Source organism: Pelobates fuscus, chromosome 11, assembly GCF_036172605.1.
Source record: "Pelobates fuscus isolate aPelFus1 chromosome 11, aPelFus1.pri, whole genome shotgun sequence".
Lineage (NCBI taxonomy): Eukaryota > Metazoa > Chordata > Amphibia > Anura > Pelobatidae > Pelobates > Pelobates fuscus.
The window spans coordinates 119,274,069-119,291,661 of record NC_086327.1 but is presented as its reverse complement, the minus strand read 5'-3'; the positions used below and the strand labels follow the sequence as shown (position 1 = coordinate 119,291,661).

Below are 17,593 nucleotides of genomic sequence, written 5' to 3'. Positions count from 1 at the left end.
AAAACAAATTCTCTCAAGGTGGCTACCTGCCTGTTTTCAAAAACTTTTCAATTCTAGTAATCTGCCTATACATTATAAGCGTGTGTGCCGTATGATGATCTTTTCAGTGGTAAGCCAAGCTCTCACATTAAAAAGCGTTGATAGTGTAAAACCTGTTTTCATGCAGGAGCGCCAGACGTCTGATTCATACTGAATTGAATGTACATTAATGCAACTCACGCAATTATCTATCTGAAGAAATAATTAAGTGGTTCTTACTATAGTGGCAAATGCATTTAATCCGGTTAAATATTATTCCTCTTGTGGCATTAAATATATGCAATTGTATTGTCTAATTATTTTTTTTCTGTGTCAAGGTGATACAGTAAAAAGATTAAACCTCCGTATAAAGCAGACTCTGAGCTCTCTGGATACAGTGTCTGTGTATGCATTATTGTCTATAGTTTAATCCAGTAAACAGATGCCTCTAGTTTACGCTTGTCCTAGGTGGCAAATGACAGGTACATTATATCATGCTTACGCCAACTTGGCAAGCAGTAGGATTTCAACTGCCACTTACCTACCCTGTAATTGCTTTCCCTTCAAGCTTGTATATCCAGCTACCTCTCCCCTATGTTTTTTGTTCACTTTGTATCCTTGCTGTGTTTTATTTTAATGGTATGGTTTTATTTATTTTTATGGTGTGTTTTTTTTTTCGGGTGTGAGGGAGGTGTCCCTTTTCTGCTGATGTGACCTTGTTGTGCAGTAAATAAAGCATAGATTGCGTGCGTGTGAATTCTGATAAAATCCTTGCTCCCCGAGGAATTGATTTTTTTGCTATTGATTTGTGGCGGCATCCTTGGGTACGTGAAAATAGACCTCCTCGGCTGTGTGCTGCAAGAGGCTAGGACTGATTTTCTGTGACTTCTAATGGTTATTTTTTGTTTAGAGTTAACTTGGGGGATAAGTGCACCCCCTCCAGGAGACCAACTGTTCAATAAGTCAACTGTTCAATAAGTCATTTTGGGGAAATAAAAATAACTGCAAGTAGACTTTATTTTTTTTTATTTACTTAATATCTGACTGTCCTCAAATATATCTAAAATATTAACTCTTATCCACAAAAAGAACTATGCAATTACAAGAATGACTTCCCATTTTCCATTCTCTTTGGTTCAAGGGAGTTATCACATTTTTGCTGTATTCACACCTGATGGGTAACTAAAAATTATGGGTTGTGCTATTTTTATTTGTCTTTGTAAAAAAAAAAAAAAAAAAAATCGGCAAATGGGGATGTGTGCAAAGGAGCTCTGAGAACATATGTACACGTTTGGCACTTTTGAAAATTCATTACTAGTACATGCACGCTCAGGCATTGCTTCTAGTCAGATTGCCAAGCATGCGTCAGTGTGCCCAGAGGATCATGGGAAAGTTCATGCTGGACATGATCATCCTGAAAGGTTCTGCAGAGATAAATACAGATGCCAATACAGTCCTGATTTTGGTGCAACAGTTTTGCATTTTGAGGTTTGGTCCGGACAGAAATAGGTCCAAGGGATCTGTCCCACATTGTCAAATCCGCACAGTAGTTACATTTACCGAGAAGAATTCAGGATGTAGGAGGTGACCGGGAAAGAGGATCATGCACTCACTCATGATCTACCTTGATGGGTGGCCTGGCCACCCACTTCATGGCCGGTCCCAACCACCTTATGAGTGGACCCACACCTTTCAAATGTAGCTCTGCCCCTTAAAGGTTAGGTCTAACCCTCTCGGCAGCCTATGCCTTTGCCTGTCCACCTCCAGCCCGGATTGTTGGCAGGCAATTATTTATAAAAAAAATAAAAATGTATTTACCTCCGTTGGTCCTCTCACATCAGTAATAAGAGCTGTTGCTCTCAGGGAAGTGATGGGATTCTCTTCAAAAACGATATTGCTCACCATAACTAAGTATTTGCATGATGTAATCTGATCGTATACCTAGTGAATCAATGTTTATTAAAGTATTGTGAGAATTTATGGAATTGTAGCTCAACCATTTTTATTGTGAAAGTCTTTCTTCTTCTGTTTTTTTTTTTTTTTAATCTAAATAGGTAATTTTATTTCACCTACAAAACCCCAGATAGAGTCCCAGGTTGCCGTCGTAGAGCAATGAAGATCCTTTAGCTCCCAGATGAATTAAGATGACGCAGAATGTTTTTTATATATGATACCTGTTTGTGTGTGCGCTCGCACACCAGTGTCCATATAACCTCATATTTACAGGCTGATATAAATAAAAAGAGAAGGATTCTATAAAATGCTGTTATTGCTTCAGTACAAAGTTAGAAATGTTTGAGGTCTCGGTTTCTTGGCTCACACACTGCGTAATGAATATTTTATATTAAAGGAAATACTTACACTGTGAGCCTTTTTATAGTGTGGCCTCTCGTAACACTGCTAACCTTCCCGGACTGGATGGGTTGATGCATGGTGCAAATCCTGCTGCCATAAGTAACATGAAAACAGACTTTTTTTTTAATCTGTTCGCTTTGTGCATTTCAAAGCAGAATACATCAAGCATTTTATTTATGTTTGGTCTCTTATAGATGATTGAGACTCTGTAGATAATTGTTTTCGTAAATAAAAACCTAAAACAATAGCAGAAAATGTTAGACATATTTAAATGATACCTCTAGTGCAGGGGTGGGGAACCTTCGGCTCTCCAGATGTTTTGGACTACACCTCCCATGAGGCTTTGCCAGCATTATGTGTGTAAGAGCATTATGGGGGATGTAGTCCACAACATCTGGAGAGCCGAAGGTTGCCTATCCCTGCTCTAGTGTTTAAAAGGTAACAAACATAAATATATTTTTTTGTTTTTGTTTGTTATTTTTTGTTCATTTTATGATACACTCAACATTTAAATACTACGTGACGGTCAGTTGAATATGTGTTTCGACGGACGCACCAGAACTCATTTTCCCCTTAGAGTTCTCTAACAAAGCAGCAACTATAAGAAACGGCATCACAGCTATTTTTCCCGATTAAAATAAAGGCCTTCTTGTTCGAATATGTTTCATAGAATAGCTATTTTGCTCAATATAAATTCCATATCCACCATAGTCACAGCGAGGCTTTAACTTGAAATTTAATTTGGGCAAACGCGTAATAATGAGACATTTGTGAGCAACAGGTAGCTGCAAAATAAGTGAGAGGTCAAGTGTATAAAATATTCATTTTTGAAAAACGCATTTTGTTATTAGAGACACCGTGCTTTCGTTTTACAATACATACTTTTACACACTAAAATTGTGGGTTTTCTTTTACTCTTTATATTTTATTTTTTTTAAATCCCACACCTAAACATTTCTCTCCACCTTGAGAGGCTCTTGGGCTGCATGTGAGCCAAGTAGAATTTTTAAACTAGATTAACACCTTACAAATGTGCAAGGGTTAATTCTTAAACTCCAGCTTATTCTTTGCTTCGTGACTACCTGCGCACTCTCCTTAGTGTAGTTAATTTGTGCGGTGTTAAGAGTTAAACTATCCTGATTTATATTTTTTTCAATAGCCCCAGCCCTGTAATCTGCTTTCATTTCAAACGGAGCTGTGATTTATAGGGTAGCCTGCTGCTTCTGCTTAGAAATGAGCTGTTAAACATATGCTATGTTCGACATAAATTTGGAATTTATCACTGTTGTCAAAAACTGCCTGTTGGACAAAGGTGCTTATTAAGGCAATAAATGACCTTAAATAGGTTTCTGTCAGACTTCCTAAGCATTGTGCTGGCTGTGTGTTGCGCAGAGAAATTCCACTTAGTAACTAGTTTAGATGGGTTTAATGCATATGTCTCTTTGAACATGTAACGCTCCTTCTGCCGGCTTTGTGCCTGCAAACCTTTCTGGTTCTGCGTTTTGCCCCTTTGAATACTTTACAATTAAGTAACCCATTGCTTTGCTTACTTCTCTCCATTTAAAAAATAAATAAATACATTTTATAGAAATTTTTAAGGTCCGCAAGTTTCGCCTCCCCAAAAAATGGCTGCAGTTATAAAGCACTGTTCATGGAGAGACAGAGTGCATGGTACTCTGTACCGTTAGCTTTGAATTATTACAAAGTTATTGTGATGCTTGTAGTGACCCTTTATAGTGTTTTTTTTTTTTTTTTTTTTTTTACTAGTTGTACAGCAAAAAGAGGGGCGAAAGTCCATGATTCCAAAGTGGGAGTCCCTTTAAAAGACAAATTTGAAACACTATGACTGTGTAACTCCTTCTTTGTGTGATCAATATTTTGCCTAATATCAAAATTGCAATCCTACTTATGGGTAACCTTGACACCGCAGGTATTTTAAACTTAATTTTTCATGACAGATGGACAGTCTAGCATCATGGGAAATGTAGATCACAAGCCCCTGCAGCGCCAAATTTGCCGTCACCCGTCTATCCAATTCGTATTTGTGAGGCCTATACTTAGAGATCGCAGCATGTAACTAGTTATTGATTAGCTCATTGCCTCCTGACCTCTTGTGTTCAGCTGCAGTGTCTCACTCTGCGCCTGTCATGTTCACCTGCATATTGTCACTAATCCATCTAGTTAAGAACAGAGGGGTGTCTTGAACCCCATTTACAAATGGCTGAGATAAACATCACATCGCCGCTGAAGGTGGTTTGTTCTGCAGTGATCACGTTTAGAGTTAACATTTATAATTCAAATGAGGAATGGCTGGAAACATTGATGTATTGCGTCTAGAGAGAATCGAGGTTTTGTGTTTTTAGTTTGAAATGGGTAAAACCTCGGGTAGATTTAAAGGTGGTAGAGACAAAAATAGGGTACACCCCAAAGTTGAAAACTTTGTTCCAAGATGAGACATGGCTTCTTGTATCTCAGGTCTGACAGACACTTTGTGTGTGAGCCCATAGCCCGATGTATAGGCAAGATTTTACTGGAAATGGCAAGTTGCTTGGGGTGCTCCTTAGCCGACTTAACAAAGGGGCTGATGGAGCTGCAGCTCCATTCCCATGGGGTAGGCCTGCTGATTGGACACTGTGTAAATGCTCTTCCTGCTTCGGTCTCTCTAAACACTTGACGTGACTTTCCTCTATACTCGCCACATCCACCTTTTCTCTGCCCCAGGCTACATACCAGGAGTTTCTGCCTGCTAGTAAGAAGGTAAGGAGGGGAGTGGACAAGTGTGTGCTAGGGGAGGAACAGTCCCCAGAAAGGGTAGAGTGAGCGCATCATTAGACACAATAGTGCCAAGCTGACCTACCAATTCTTTGGTAAGACCCACCAACTTTCTATTCATGTCCACCCCTTTGGGCGATGCCGGTTACGGGATTCACGTCAGTGGCCCACATGTTTACTCTACCCACAACTGTCCTATCACTGGACGCTGCTGTTAGGGGGTATGGATTTGCTTGAGGCATGAAAGAGAGAGATCAGCGTGGGGTAGTTTCCCTCCTGCACCACTTCCACCAGATACATGGTGCTTAGGAGGTATGACTCTTTTTTTTTTTTTTTTTTTCCTTTTTTGGTTAAGATTCTGTAATTTGACCCAGCGTAATTGTCCGCACCAGGCTCAATAGACTTTTAATACGCCATTACCTGCAACACTATGTACTGAAAGGGAAAGGTATTTTCACCATAGAAAATACTATGCATCCTCCCAGCCCTGTTACACCTTCGACTGTATTGTAGTTACAGGGTTAAACTACAAGCTAGATGTAAACAGTATGTATTGGTAGAAAGCCCTATCTAACTCTATTATTGTTTCCGTGTATATAGGAAGGTCTGTATATGCAATCCGAGCTTCCTTAATGTCACACCTGAGGCCAAATACCAGGAATCTCTAGCCTAGACATTGCCCTAATTTGCATGTTCCTTGTGCACCTGAGCACAGTCCGATGACATTGCTTTGTAATAAAAGCAGATTACAACCAGGCATTGCAATGCAAACATGTCAATGCTCTATCATACCTGAACTCGCATGGCCAAACAAATACCATTCCTATAGCTTCACTCATGGATGAGACAGAAATGATAAAATATCAAAACGTCTACTTAGGTACGACAATGCTGAGGATATTCTTCTGGATGAAAAACCCACATTGTAATGCTTCCCTTTACAATATGTTTTAAACTTATTATGTGTGTGCGTGGGACTATTCGTAAAGGAAGTAGCTACATGTGGAATTGAAGAATGACACTTTTATGACCAAATAAGGTTTTCGGGTGACACCAATCAGCAGGTGACATATTTTTCAAAATATGTTTATATTATCTCTAGATCTGTCTGATGTAGTAGGAGATTGTGTAAAATTGTAATCTTTGAAAGTATTGGTATAAATTTTATGTTCACCTTTTTATTAGCTATTGGTTTAGCTTCAGACCAATTTTTTTTTTTTTTTTAAGGTCACCTTTTTAAGCTGTAGACCAAAGAATTGTTTTCTGTTAAATTGTCTTGATGGTCTGACCTTTTGCGTGCACTTAAGAAAACCATGTAATCAACCAAGAGCTATTTTGTGATAATACTGTTATTTTTTTTTTGTGTGTGCTCTACTTGCGTTTGGAGACTGAAGGATTTAAAAAAAACAAAAAAAAAACGTGCAGCAGGTTTAGCAATTGTTGCATCATTACCAAATCAAACCCAACGAGAAAGGTAGAAATCACTCTTTGTACCCTAACTTGTACAAATCGTGTCACTGGCTATAGCGCTTGGAGCAACCCTTTTTGTGAGAGAAAAGGAAAAAAAAAACAAGAAGCAACGGCAATGAAGCTATGCGTTGTTTTAGAATAAATGTTGATTGTGACCTTTGCGAGATACGATTGACATTTTTTATTTTGTTGCACATCTCACCTAACCATAACAACTTTCTTACTCATATTATGGATCTGTACTGAGGTTTGAGATGATGACAGGTGTTGGTAAGGTAACAAAAATATCAGCGGCTACAGCCCAAGATTAAATTGTATGGCCCCTCCAACATATATTGACTTAGTACCTTCTTAAAATCAGCCTTATAGTATGCCCAAAGTCCATTCTAAACCTGAATGTATTCTATGAATCACACTGAAACACCAAATCTGTGATTGAATTCAAAGTATTAAATTAATCTAGGTTTCTAAACTTCACTTCTGCTGTTACCCGCAAGCCATGCCCTTTACCCCCATACTTTGATTTATAAAGAACTCCAAATGTGATGCTTTAAAGTGGCAGTGTCACAATTTATATAAGTGAAGGTGTTCTTTCTCTCTTTGTGTCTCAGGGCAATCGGGGCTTTCAATGAAATGGTGTCAGTAATAGAATTAGGTCTTTTTAGCCCCTGCCAGTCTTTCCTAGCAATATCCTTGTGATGAGCTGAAAAGATTATCAAACATACAATTGTATCAGAAAACCAAATGTAATAATTTCATTACAACTTGTAGTCATATTTACATATAAAGGGACTGGACCTCAATTGCCAAGAACATGATGCATCAGAAAGGTTAATTAATTGCTATTGAAAACGTATATCATTTTAAATTATTTTATTATTCATTTACTGACCTTGTCTAGAAGATGTTTGTGCACCTTGTAATAAAGTGGTTTGGTTTTCTTATCTTCTGCTTCTTTTAATTGATGGAACTGTACTTAAAAAGTTGCCTGGCAAAAGATGCTAAGGACTTATCTTATCTGTTTAATTGAGGCTCTCGGAAAGATTACTCGGGGAGAATAGGTGATAATTCTTTGGACACACCATATTGATGTAGATGTGTTATTCCTCTATGTATGCTAAACTACTTTGAAGATGTAATTAATTAACCAGTGCCATATTCACAAACCGGATTTCCAGAATCTAAGAATGTTTCCACCAAAGCATAATGGGTTTTCATTTTTTGTTTTGCTTGATGTTGAAAGTTAGATTTATAATATAAATTATATAAATGGCTTTAAACGTGTTCGATACCTCTTTTCAGAATTCAAGAACCACATGTTGAGCTGTTTTAATGTTCTGTTTCAGACACTAATAATGGATCGTGGGCTTACAAATAACTACACTTCGTATCACACTTGGCAAAAAAATCTGATCGCTGTTAGACTCCTCCTTTTATCCCAAGAAGTAATAAAAAACAACAACAACAAAAAACAAATATTTGGACACGATGAAGCTTAATGAAAGGCAAAAGATAGCTGTTGACAAAGTATCTAATGACTAACAAACATCTAGTGAATCAGCCCTCCCCTCCCCCCTCAACACTCCCTATTTTGTAAGTGTTTTATTTGTTTTGTTTTTTTTCTTTTCATTGGGATTCATTGTGTCTGAGAGTTTGTCATGATATGGGAAGTAGAGAACAGCACTGATCTGGTGTCTGGCTAAGGATGGTGTGAAGTGAGGTTTGCTATGGGAACTGTCAGCATTACTGACCGTTTAAATGTATTCCATCAGCTCCTTAGAATAGCTTGTTCTGGATACTTTCCGTTTTTTTTTTTTTTTTTCCCCTGCACAATTCCTGCATTTAGTAAATAAACCCCATGTTATAGGCTGTTTTTAAAGTTCTCGATTAGACCAAATTATTATGGCGGAGCGGCTATAGACTTTACACCCAAGCAGTGCACTACAATGCAAGCGCATATGCTTTTGTTAATTAAAAATGTAAGTAGTCCAAGCCAAATATTCTAAGAAACACATTATCGGGTTCTACCATTGAGTGAAAAGATTTGCACGCAGAATGGCAAACGTTAAGGCTCTCAGAGCATCGCTGTATTTGTAATTCTACAAGAGCAAGTGGCCTACATTTTGACCCCGACCTGTGTTTGTTTGGGAAGGTGAATCCTGTTTCAATCTTTACTATATAAATGATTCATTATCTGTTGGAACACAAGGCTTACATTCCGCGAGAATATAAATGCAGTATATACAGATACTTATGGCATTTAAGCCTGCCTGTAAACCTTCCACATTTTGTAACGTTTCTACATCTGATCAGTTACCGGTGCTTTCTTTTCTCCACATTAATCTCCAAAATCCGTCATGTAACGTTCTCAGTGCCACCTCCTCCACTCTGTCCTATGCTTGCTCCATCCCCCTCTTCACCCACCCAGTATACACCTGCGGTGGGCTGTTTGGGATCTTAATCCTTGCTTATTATTCAAGGCCTTGCTGCCTTTCTAGATAAATCAGTCAAATCTGTCACTGTAATCTGTGACTCTTATCATTTAATTGAGACAAGTGGCTCTTACTGTGCCTTATTTGTTTCCATTTATTGATCAGATAGAATATTTTTTTTGTGTGTGTGTGTCTGAGAGAGAGAAATCTGCTCTAAACTAGTACATTGGCCATTTACACAGCCAGGTTTTGATTAGAACGCTTCTGTCCAGTTTTCTTGTGTTTTTGATTGGATCCTAGGATGACCTAAACTTTTCAAGTGATTTCTAGAGCTTGTGGATGTGCGATATTTACACAATACAGTTCTAAACAATAACGTTGTTACAAAGTTAAAATGGCTAGTAAAAAAAAGATACCGGTACTTGTAAAATCTTCATTGTTAAATATTTTCCGCATTGCAAGTCACGTGCAGTTATTTTGTTTCCCATTTTAATTTTCAACAAATGCCTTAAAGAAACCACTATAGCGTCAGGAATACAAAACTGTATTCCTAATACTATAGTGTCCTCTGGCCTCCGCTTCTTTTGTGTCCCACCCCCCACTATGGCAAATAAAGAGTTAAACCCTGTTTAAATATTCCCAATACCAGCGCAGATGTCGCTCAGCACTGGGTTGCACTCCTCCTTGACCATCATCAGCCGATACGGGGGACTTAATGCGCATTCGTGGCCAAAGCTGCACGCATTAGGCCTTTCCCCAAAGGAGAGTATTGCCTCAAGGCTTTCCCACAGGGATTTTCAAAACGCTGGACGTCCTCATGCAAAACATGGGGATGAACAGCGCCGTTTCAGAGTCGAGCTTTCTGAAACTCCAGGAAGCATCTCTAGTTGCTGTCTGTTTGACTGCCACTAGAGTCAGCCTTAACTCTGCAATTGTAAACATTGCAGTTTATTAGAAACTACAATTGCAGGGTTAAGATAGCAGGAACACAGCGCCCAGACCACTTCATTGAGATAAAGTGGTCTGGGTGCCTACAGTGTCCCTTTAAGAAAGTGTGTGTCTGTGGGGAGTGTGGGAGGACCCCATTATTGAAGGGGTGTTTTGTTTTTGAGTGCAAGTGATAAAGTCAGAACACTATGAACACTTTTTTAGTGGATTCCACAGCAGGTGGGCTGTAGGATTATTTTATGTACTTTATATATCTTTTTTTGTCTAACTGCGGAAGTTTTAGCAATGTTTGGCAAAGATGCAGGAATTTATAACATCGGTTGCCAACACTTTCCCATGAAGTAAAGTACATGATGTTTTGACACACACTTGTGGGAGAAGAATCTTGTTTTATTGCTTTTATATGGCTGTATAAAGACTCTCTCTCTCTCTCTCTCTCTCCTCCCCCCCCCCCCCCCACATATTTTTGTTTTATTACTGGGTTTTAGACTAATTCAACAGATTACCTTTTTAAGTGAGACTATTTTATTTAAAAAAAAAAAAAAAAAAAGCCACATACCAACACAAAAAAAATAAAATCTGATCAGCAGAGCCCTATCTCTGTCCTATCCATTCTACTTATGAAAGGAAGGAATATCTATCTGCAGGTAATCAGGGGTTGAACCAGTGTTAAACTAACATGTGACTCTACCTTACTTGTTAAGTGTGATTGATTGATCACAAGCAAGAATTCCACGCTATCCCCCCCCACCCTAATCTCACAGATAACGGCTTTCATTTTACTAGAAGTGTTTTCCTTTTGTCTAATTCATTTTATTTGAATTGGGAAATGTCAAGTAAAAATAAAATAAATCATGAAACTGTCAAGCTTTTATATTTTAATTCTTGCCAAGCCATTTGCTGTACTTAAATTATAGTAAACACAACGAGCGATGAGTTGATCTGAAAAAAGATCTGGATTTGCAACTTTTTACGTTAAATCGGATCTTTTAAAAAAAAAAAAAAAAAAAAAAATTAAAAAAAATGTAATGGATTTTTAATTTTGGGTTCTGTTTTCTAAGCAATGAATTTCTGTATACAAGACAAACGATTTACGTTTTAAGGGAATAGATACAATAAATCAAAAACTTAAAAATTCAACTTTAAATGTAGCTATAATTTAACTATATTTTTTTTATTGTGCTTTAAAAGACCCTGTATAGTGCTCGAAATTTAAAGTAATCAACATAAAGGTGTTATTAACTCACTTTGTTAAACCAGAAAGAGCAGCCATCTTAACGCATTGTACAGCGCTACGGAATTTGCAGGCGCTGTGTAAATAATAAAATAATAATAATTGTTGCAGAATTTGCATACTTATTCCCTCCCACTAGCCTGCTCCACCCTTCTGGTTTAAGTCAATAGGTCCTGGCAGGTTGAATGATAACACGTTGCAGGAGCTTTCAGGACCTGGAAAACATTAGTTAAATATATTAAGTATGTTTTGCGTTACATGTTGTTGAATTCCTCCCTTTTTAATTTTCAGTATGCCAAAACGTTTACATCTATTATATTTATAACAATTAGACAACTTTAAAATGACAAAATGCAAGCTATAAACTGTTTTGATTCAGTACTTATGGTGGTTAAAAATTAACAAAGAAACACAACCACCCCCTCAAAACAAAACAATCTAATTGGTAAAATTGTTCACCATTGTTAAATCCAAATGTTTCCACATCCTAGTATTGGTGATTGGGGATTGTATATAGAGTATGTATTTATTTATTTGAATACCTTAAGTTTTTTTTTTTTTAGTTTAGAACCGTTATATTTTGCTTTTAATTATAGGATACTTGTGAAATAATATAAATACACTATCGCTGCTTTTTGTAATGGTTATGTTGTGAGGAGTCTTTGGGTTCTTCTGTTTCTCTTGATTTAATAAATGGTCATTGACGCGTAGTTTTAGCCAAATAATTTTTGGGCTGTTTGGCAAGAACCTAGAAGGACTTTATCAAAAACATTGTACCATAACTAGTACATTGCGCTTTGGTGTATATTGTACTTGGTGTTCCGTCAAGATTTACAAGAAATAAGTTGCAAAGTAAAACCTATGAAAGTAAAATACAAATGTACGTGTTATATTGTATCCATTTACCTTTATTGTCGAAGGGTTATTTTGAAATCATTTTTCTTAACCCTTTAAATAATACATTTGTCTCTATATTGTGGCATAACAGGCTAACGATTTCATGGTTCTTGTTTTTGTGGGGTTTCAGAGCCAGCCTGCAGCCAGAGCACATTTCCTTAATTTATAGCTAGGTTGATTATCGCTCCTTCCCATCAATTAGGAGATCTGTTGGCAGGTTAGAAATATCCATTTTACCTTATTTACACTGTGACATCACTCATCTCTCATAACTGAAAATAAGCGGAAGCGTCTTCTTATAATTATTGTGGGGTCTATCTACCTCATATACGGTGACCTGATTTGATTAAAGTAACCACTTGTCACTTAAAAAAATAATAAATATATATAAAATCAATGTAGGATGTGTTATTCAATTTATAGGGTGCAACAGGTTGTAAATCAAATGTACACAAAAGCACTCCTGTATACATGGATCATACATAGCCCAAAAGGGAGAAGAGAAAAAATACAACACACAGTATAAACCGTAAATTTAGTGAAATTATAAATCTATATTAAAAAGTGTACAATTTTCAGAGCCGATTTGATCTGACTCTGAATTTTGTAGCAGTTAGTGTCACAAAAGGTTCCACCACACTTTACTGAAATAGGGACTCCACTAGAAGGGATGCTCAAACAGATGAGAGATAACAATAGTATAAATGGTAACACGATAATGATTTGCAGTAGACTAGCACTCACATGGGATGGAGCCTATAAATCCAGCTCATGATGCGTTTGCTTTGTGTTACTGGGGATAACACTCCCCCAGTATATCACTCACTCACTGCATTTTATTTAATATTTTTTCTTTCTTTAGTATATATAATTTTTTTTTTTTTTTTTAAACTAGAAACCTGTTTGCAGATTTGATATTATTTTAATAAAACCTGCTCTCACTGATACTTTTTGATGCGAAAGCCACCTTGTTTCATGGCTAATATCGGGGTGTCTTTTCTATGTTTCCCTCAGGAAGTTGCACAGTGGGATGAAGACGTATGGCTGCGAACTCTGTGGGAAAAGGTTCCTTGACAGTTTAAGACTTCGTATGCACTTGCTGGCTCATTCAGGTAAATACCTTATGTCCGTATAATGTTACATGCATGGTCCATGCCAAGTGATCCTGCTCTTCCACTCTATCTGCCTCTATCCTTCGCAAGTCGATATATATATTGTTCGAGTAGTGTGAGAAAAACTTACATTGTATCAAGACTTGAACCTACTGCATTTTTCATGCTCATTCTATTTTCTAATGAAATAATAGTCTGATTTCATCTCCAAAATTGCTCAAAGCTGGTGTCTTAAAGGACCACTCTAGTGCCAGGAAAGCATACTCGTTTTCCTGGCACTAGAGTGCCCTGAGGGTGCCCCCACCCTCAGGGACCCCCTCCCGCCCGGCTCGGGAAAGGGGTAAAAACTTACCTTTTTCCAGCGCTGGGCGGGGAGATCTCCTCCTCCTCTCCGCCTCCGTTCCTCCCCGTCGGCTGAATGCGCACGCGCGGCAAGAGCTGCGCGCGCATTCAGCCGGTCACATAGGAAAGCATTCATAATGCTTTCCTATGGACGCTTGCGTGCTCTCACTGTGATTTTCACAGTGAGAATCACGCAAGCGCCTCTAGCGGCTGTCAGTGAGACAGCCACTAGAGGAAATAGGGGAAGGCTTAACTAATTGATAAACATAGCAGTTTCTCTGAAACTGCTATGTTTATAAAACAATTAGTTAACCCTAGCTGGACCTGGCACCCAGACCACTTCATTAAGCTGAAGTGGTCTGGGTGCCTAGAGTGGTCCTTTAACGAAAACGTATTTTTTCATGCTATTTCTTTGCACCTTGACAAGATAGACAAGAGAGACAACTGAGCAATTCCCTCCACCCCCAAAAAAAATCTAAACAAAAACCACTTTAAACCTCCATCTTCTTCCTCACCTCATGTTTCTCATGCTTTTCTGTGTGTCTCTCTTTTCTTCTCTGACTCATTTTGTCTGTCTGACATTCTGTCTACATGTCCTCATTGCATGCTTGTCTCTCTACCACTGGTCTATCACTCATTTCATCCCTCTTCTCTCTCTATCTTTGCTGTCTGATCTCTCTTTCGCTCTTCGATGCTTGTCTCTCTCTCTGCGCCCAGCCCTCTTTTCTTGAGTGTCTTTGTTACCTTCCCCTGTCCCCCATCTCTTTCCTTCTCTGAATCTGTCTCTCTGTCTCCTCTTGCTTTCCATTCTGTCTTTGCTCCTTGCCTCTCACTTTTTCTCCCTTTAACTGTTCCCTGTTTGTCTGTCTGTCTGTCAGTTATGCATTTCTGTTTTGCTCTCACCCTGTCTTAAATGCCTTCATTTCTGTCTCTCTCCTTTAATATGTGATTGTCTCTGTCATGCTCTCTCTCGCTTGCCTGACTCTGACAGTCTCTTTTCTTATCCTCTCTTTGTTCTGTCATTCTTTCTTTCTACTTTTGCTATCTCTGGCTCTTTCACTCTGCCCACTGCCAGCCTGTCTGCTTACTGTCCGTCTGTCATGCTCTCTCACTGTCAGTCTGCTCACTGACTGTCTGACTTTCTCACTCTCTGCTTATCGTCAGTCTGTCTATCTCTCTCCATGTCTGCTTACTACCTGCCTGTTTCTGTCTCTTTCCCCATGTGCCCACTGTCTCTGTTTTGCTTAGTGTCTGCCTGTTTTGTCCCTCCTCCTCACTGCCTCTCTTCCCTCACAATTTGTTGCCTACATACGATTTCTATCTCTGCCTTCCCTCTTTTTCTATCTCCCTCTTTTTTGTCTTTCTGCTTCCTGCTCACCTGTCTTACCTATTACCTGTCTGTCTGCTCAATCTTTTCTTTGCTTTTTGCCTCTGTCTCCCTTTGTTCCCTGTTTATCAATTTGTCATTTTTCTCCTCATTGCCCTCTCATTCTTTCTCTCCATTCCATGCCTGTCTCTGTCTCTCTTTACTTCCTCTGTCTCTTATTTTGCTCTCTGACTATCCTCTTTATTTCTTCCCTCCCTCCCTATTTTTTTTTTTTTTTTACGTTGGTGGTTTGGGTTTGTTATTGTGCTGCTGGCACTGTGCCCGCCCTGGGATCCTGCCAGAACTCTGGTACAGTATGTACAGTGCTGAGAGCCAAGTGTATCATCATGCAAGATTACAGATACATGCTTTTTCTATTTTCCTTCTTGCTCTAATGTAACCACGGGGAGGAGAAAAGCGAGAACTGTCTAGAGCAGAGCTTAGAAAGTGTTTGTTTGTCACTTCACTTTAACATGCAATGTGCATTGGAAGAAGGGAATAGTTAAACGCACTGTGAACAGAATATCCTAGATTTTGAGAATAATTTCTAAAATACCTTTAAAAAAAATAAAAAAAAATAAATGAGCCCATAATTTTTTCATTTTTTTTTTTGTTTTGGCAATTTACATGTATAAACTGTGTCAACCCCAAAAGCTGTAGAATGTCCCATTAAGCTAAATTATTTAACAAGGGACAGGGGGCACAGGCAACTTTAATGAGTGTGAAGAATCTGAGACCTCTCATTATTTCAGTTTAAGATGTTCTAAAACAAAGTATATATACACACACAAGTATTTCAAATAATGAGCAATATTGTTACAATTTCTAGACCTGGATTAATCAACACAAACACATTCCATTTGTTTCCATGGTGACTGTCCCACTTTTTAGAACTATTCCTATTTTCCCCAAAATTGTTCTTCCTAGTTAAAGACTTTTATATAGCGATAGCCAGGGCTGGACTGGAACACAAATTCGGCCTGGGAACTTAGTCAGAGCAGACCAATAGGAGGAGTGGAGTCAGATGTGCAGTATGTCAATTCATCACCAACGACATACTCCCTCAAAGTTAGTCTAATGCTCTTCCAGTCTATAAGCAGAGCCCTGCTGAAAAGCTCTCAAGTGAGAATTGCCCTGTTTATTTAATGACACGTCTGCTTTGCGATTGCTGTTCTATTTGTTTCTGGTGTCTCAATAAGAGTGAGTCCAGAAAACATGACTGGAGCATGGTGTTGTGTGCGTGGTGGCTTCCTGTGGTGTTGTATGTGCTTGGAGGCTGCTTGTGAGGTTACGTGTATGGGGGGGATGTGGCATGGAACTGTGATTCTGAGCTTGTTCTTCTCACATCTGCAGAGAGATCAAAAGATCTCCCTGCATGGCTCTGCACTCCCTCACCTCACAGAGGGTGCATTGTGGTCTATACCAATATATCTTGATGACTCAGAGTGCTGGAACCGCATGGTCACTCTTAAAGTGATCTGAACTTGATACTGGTGCAGATCAGGAAGCTCCCACACTGGACCACTAGGGATACAGCTCACACTTCACTGGACCATTACACAATGAAGCCATCATGCATACACCGGACCATTACACAATTCAGCTACCACACATACAACCCTCAGACTCCCCCCATACAATTCTAAATATCCACCACACATTCATACACTCAACACTAAACACACACATCATCATTCACAGAAACCTAGCCCAGGGTTCAGGGAGAGGGCCCCATTTTGCCAACCTGCGTAGGTCCATGGGCAAACTTAATCTGGCTCTGCTATGATGCTGAGGGCCATGTGAGCAGCATAGCTAGCGTTGGCAGCACAGAGGTGTATAAACAATATTGTGGTTGGTATTGATAGAACTTGATGCCTTTATGTAATAAAATAAAAGATGCCTTTAATTGGGTGGTGCTTCCTTTTATACTTCTCTTTAATGGGAAGCCAACTGTGAATCCGGGTTTTAATTGACACATACACAGTTAATAATCATACAATCAGTCCTGTTACTTTCTGTTTTTTTTAGTTGAGTGGAGCTAAACTCAAGAAGCAGCAATTGACCAAGAATTGGGGTGTCTTTTCTCTGTTTCCCTCTGGAATTGATCTGTCTTGCAAAAACTTTTAATTGAGCTGCATTGAGAAGTCTGTGATTGGACAGCCACAGAAAGCCTGGGCGGGGTTAGAAGGGGACGGTTTTGCAAAGGCAGCAGACAAAAGATCTGCAGCTTGTGCAATCTGTTTATAAATATACACAGTGAAAATGTTTCCCTTTTTAGGTTATATCTAATAAATAATGATCTTTAATTTACATTGTATTTGGGCATTGACGAGTCCCTTTAAACTGCATGGTAGCATCTCATCCAATACAAGTGACCTGATATTTCAGGCAACCACAGACCAGGAAGGGGACTCTTGATGGTGTGTGATGCAGCCTGTGAGATTTATGTTAATCCTTTTATAATTTTTTAGCAAACTTGTACATTGGTTTGGGGAAGAGAAGCATCTATGGAGAAAGGTCCACTTTCACCAACCAATGTTTATCATTAACACAGAATTTAACTTCCAAACCTGATTTTCAATCCCCATTGCTGATGCAGTGTTTATTAAACTAGAGTTTTATGGGGATACAATGGATGTTTGGATTA

At 38.7% G+C, this 17,593-nt stretch overlaps 1 protein-coding gene across 2 annotated transcripts in view; it reads left to right on the top strand.

Annotated features, from left to right (window-relative positions):
- ZBTB16 (zinc finger and BTB domain containing 16) overlaps positions 1–17,593 on the top strand; it is a 127,474-nt gene that overhangs the window by 57,737 nt on the left and 52,144 nt on the right. For both annotated transcript variants that reach the window (XM_063436615.1, XM_063436614.1), the window contains exon 2: positions 13,141–13,238. In XM_063436615.1, the coding sequence (XP_063292685.1) occupies positions 13,141–13,238 (98 nt within the window). The remainder of the gene's footprint in view (positions 1–13,140; positions 13,239–17,593) is intronic.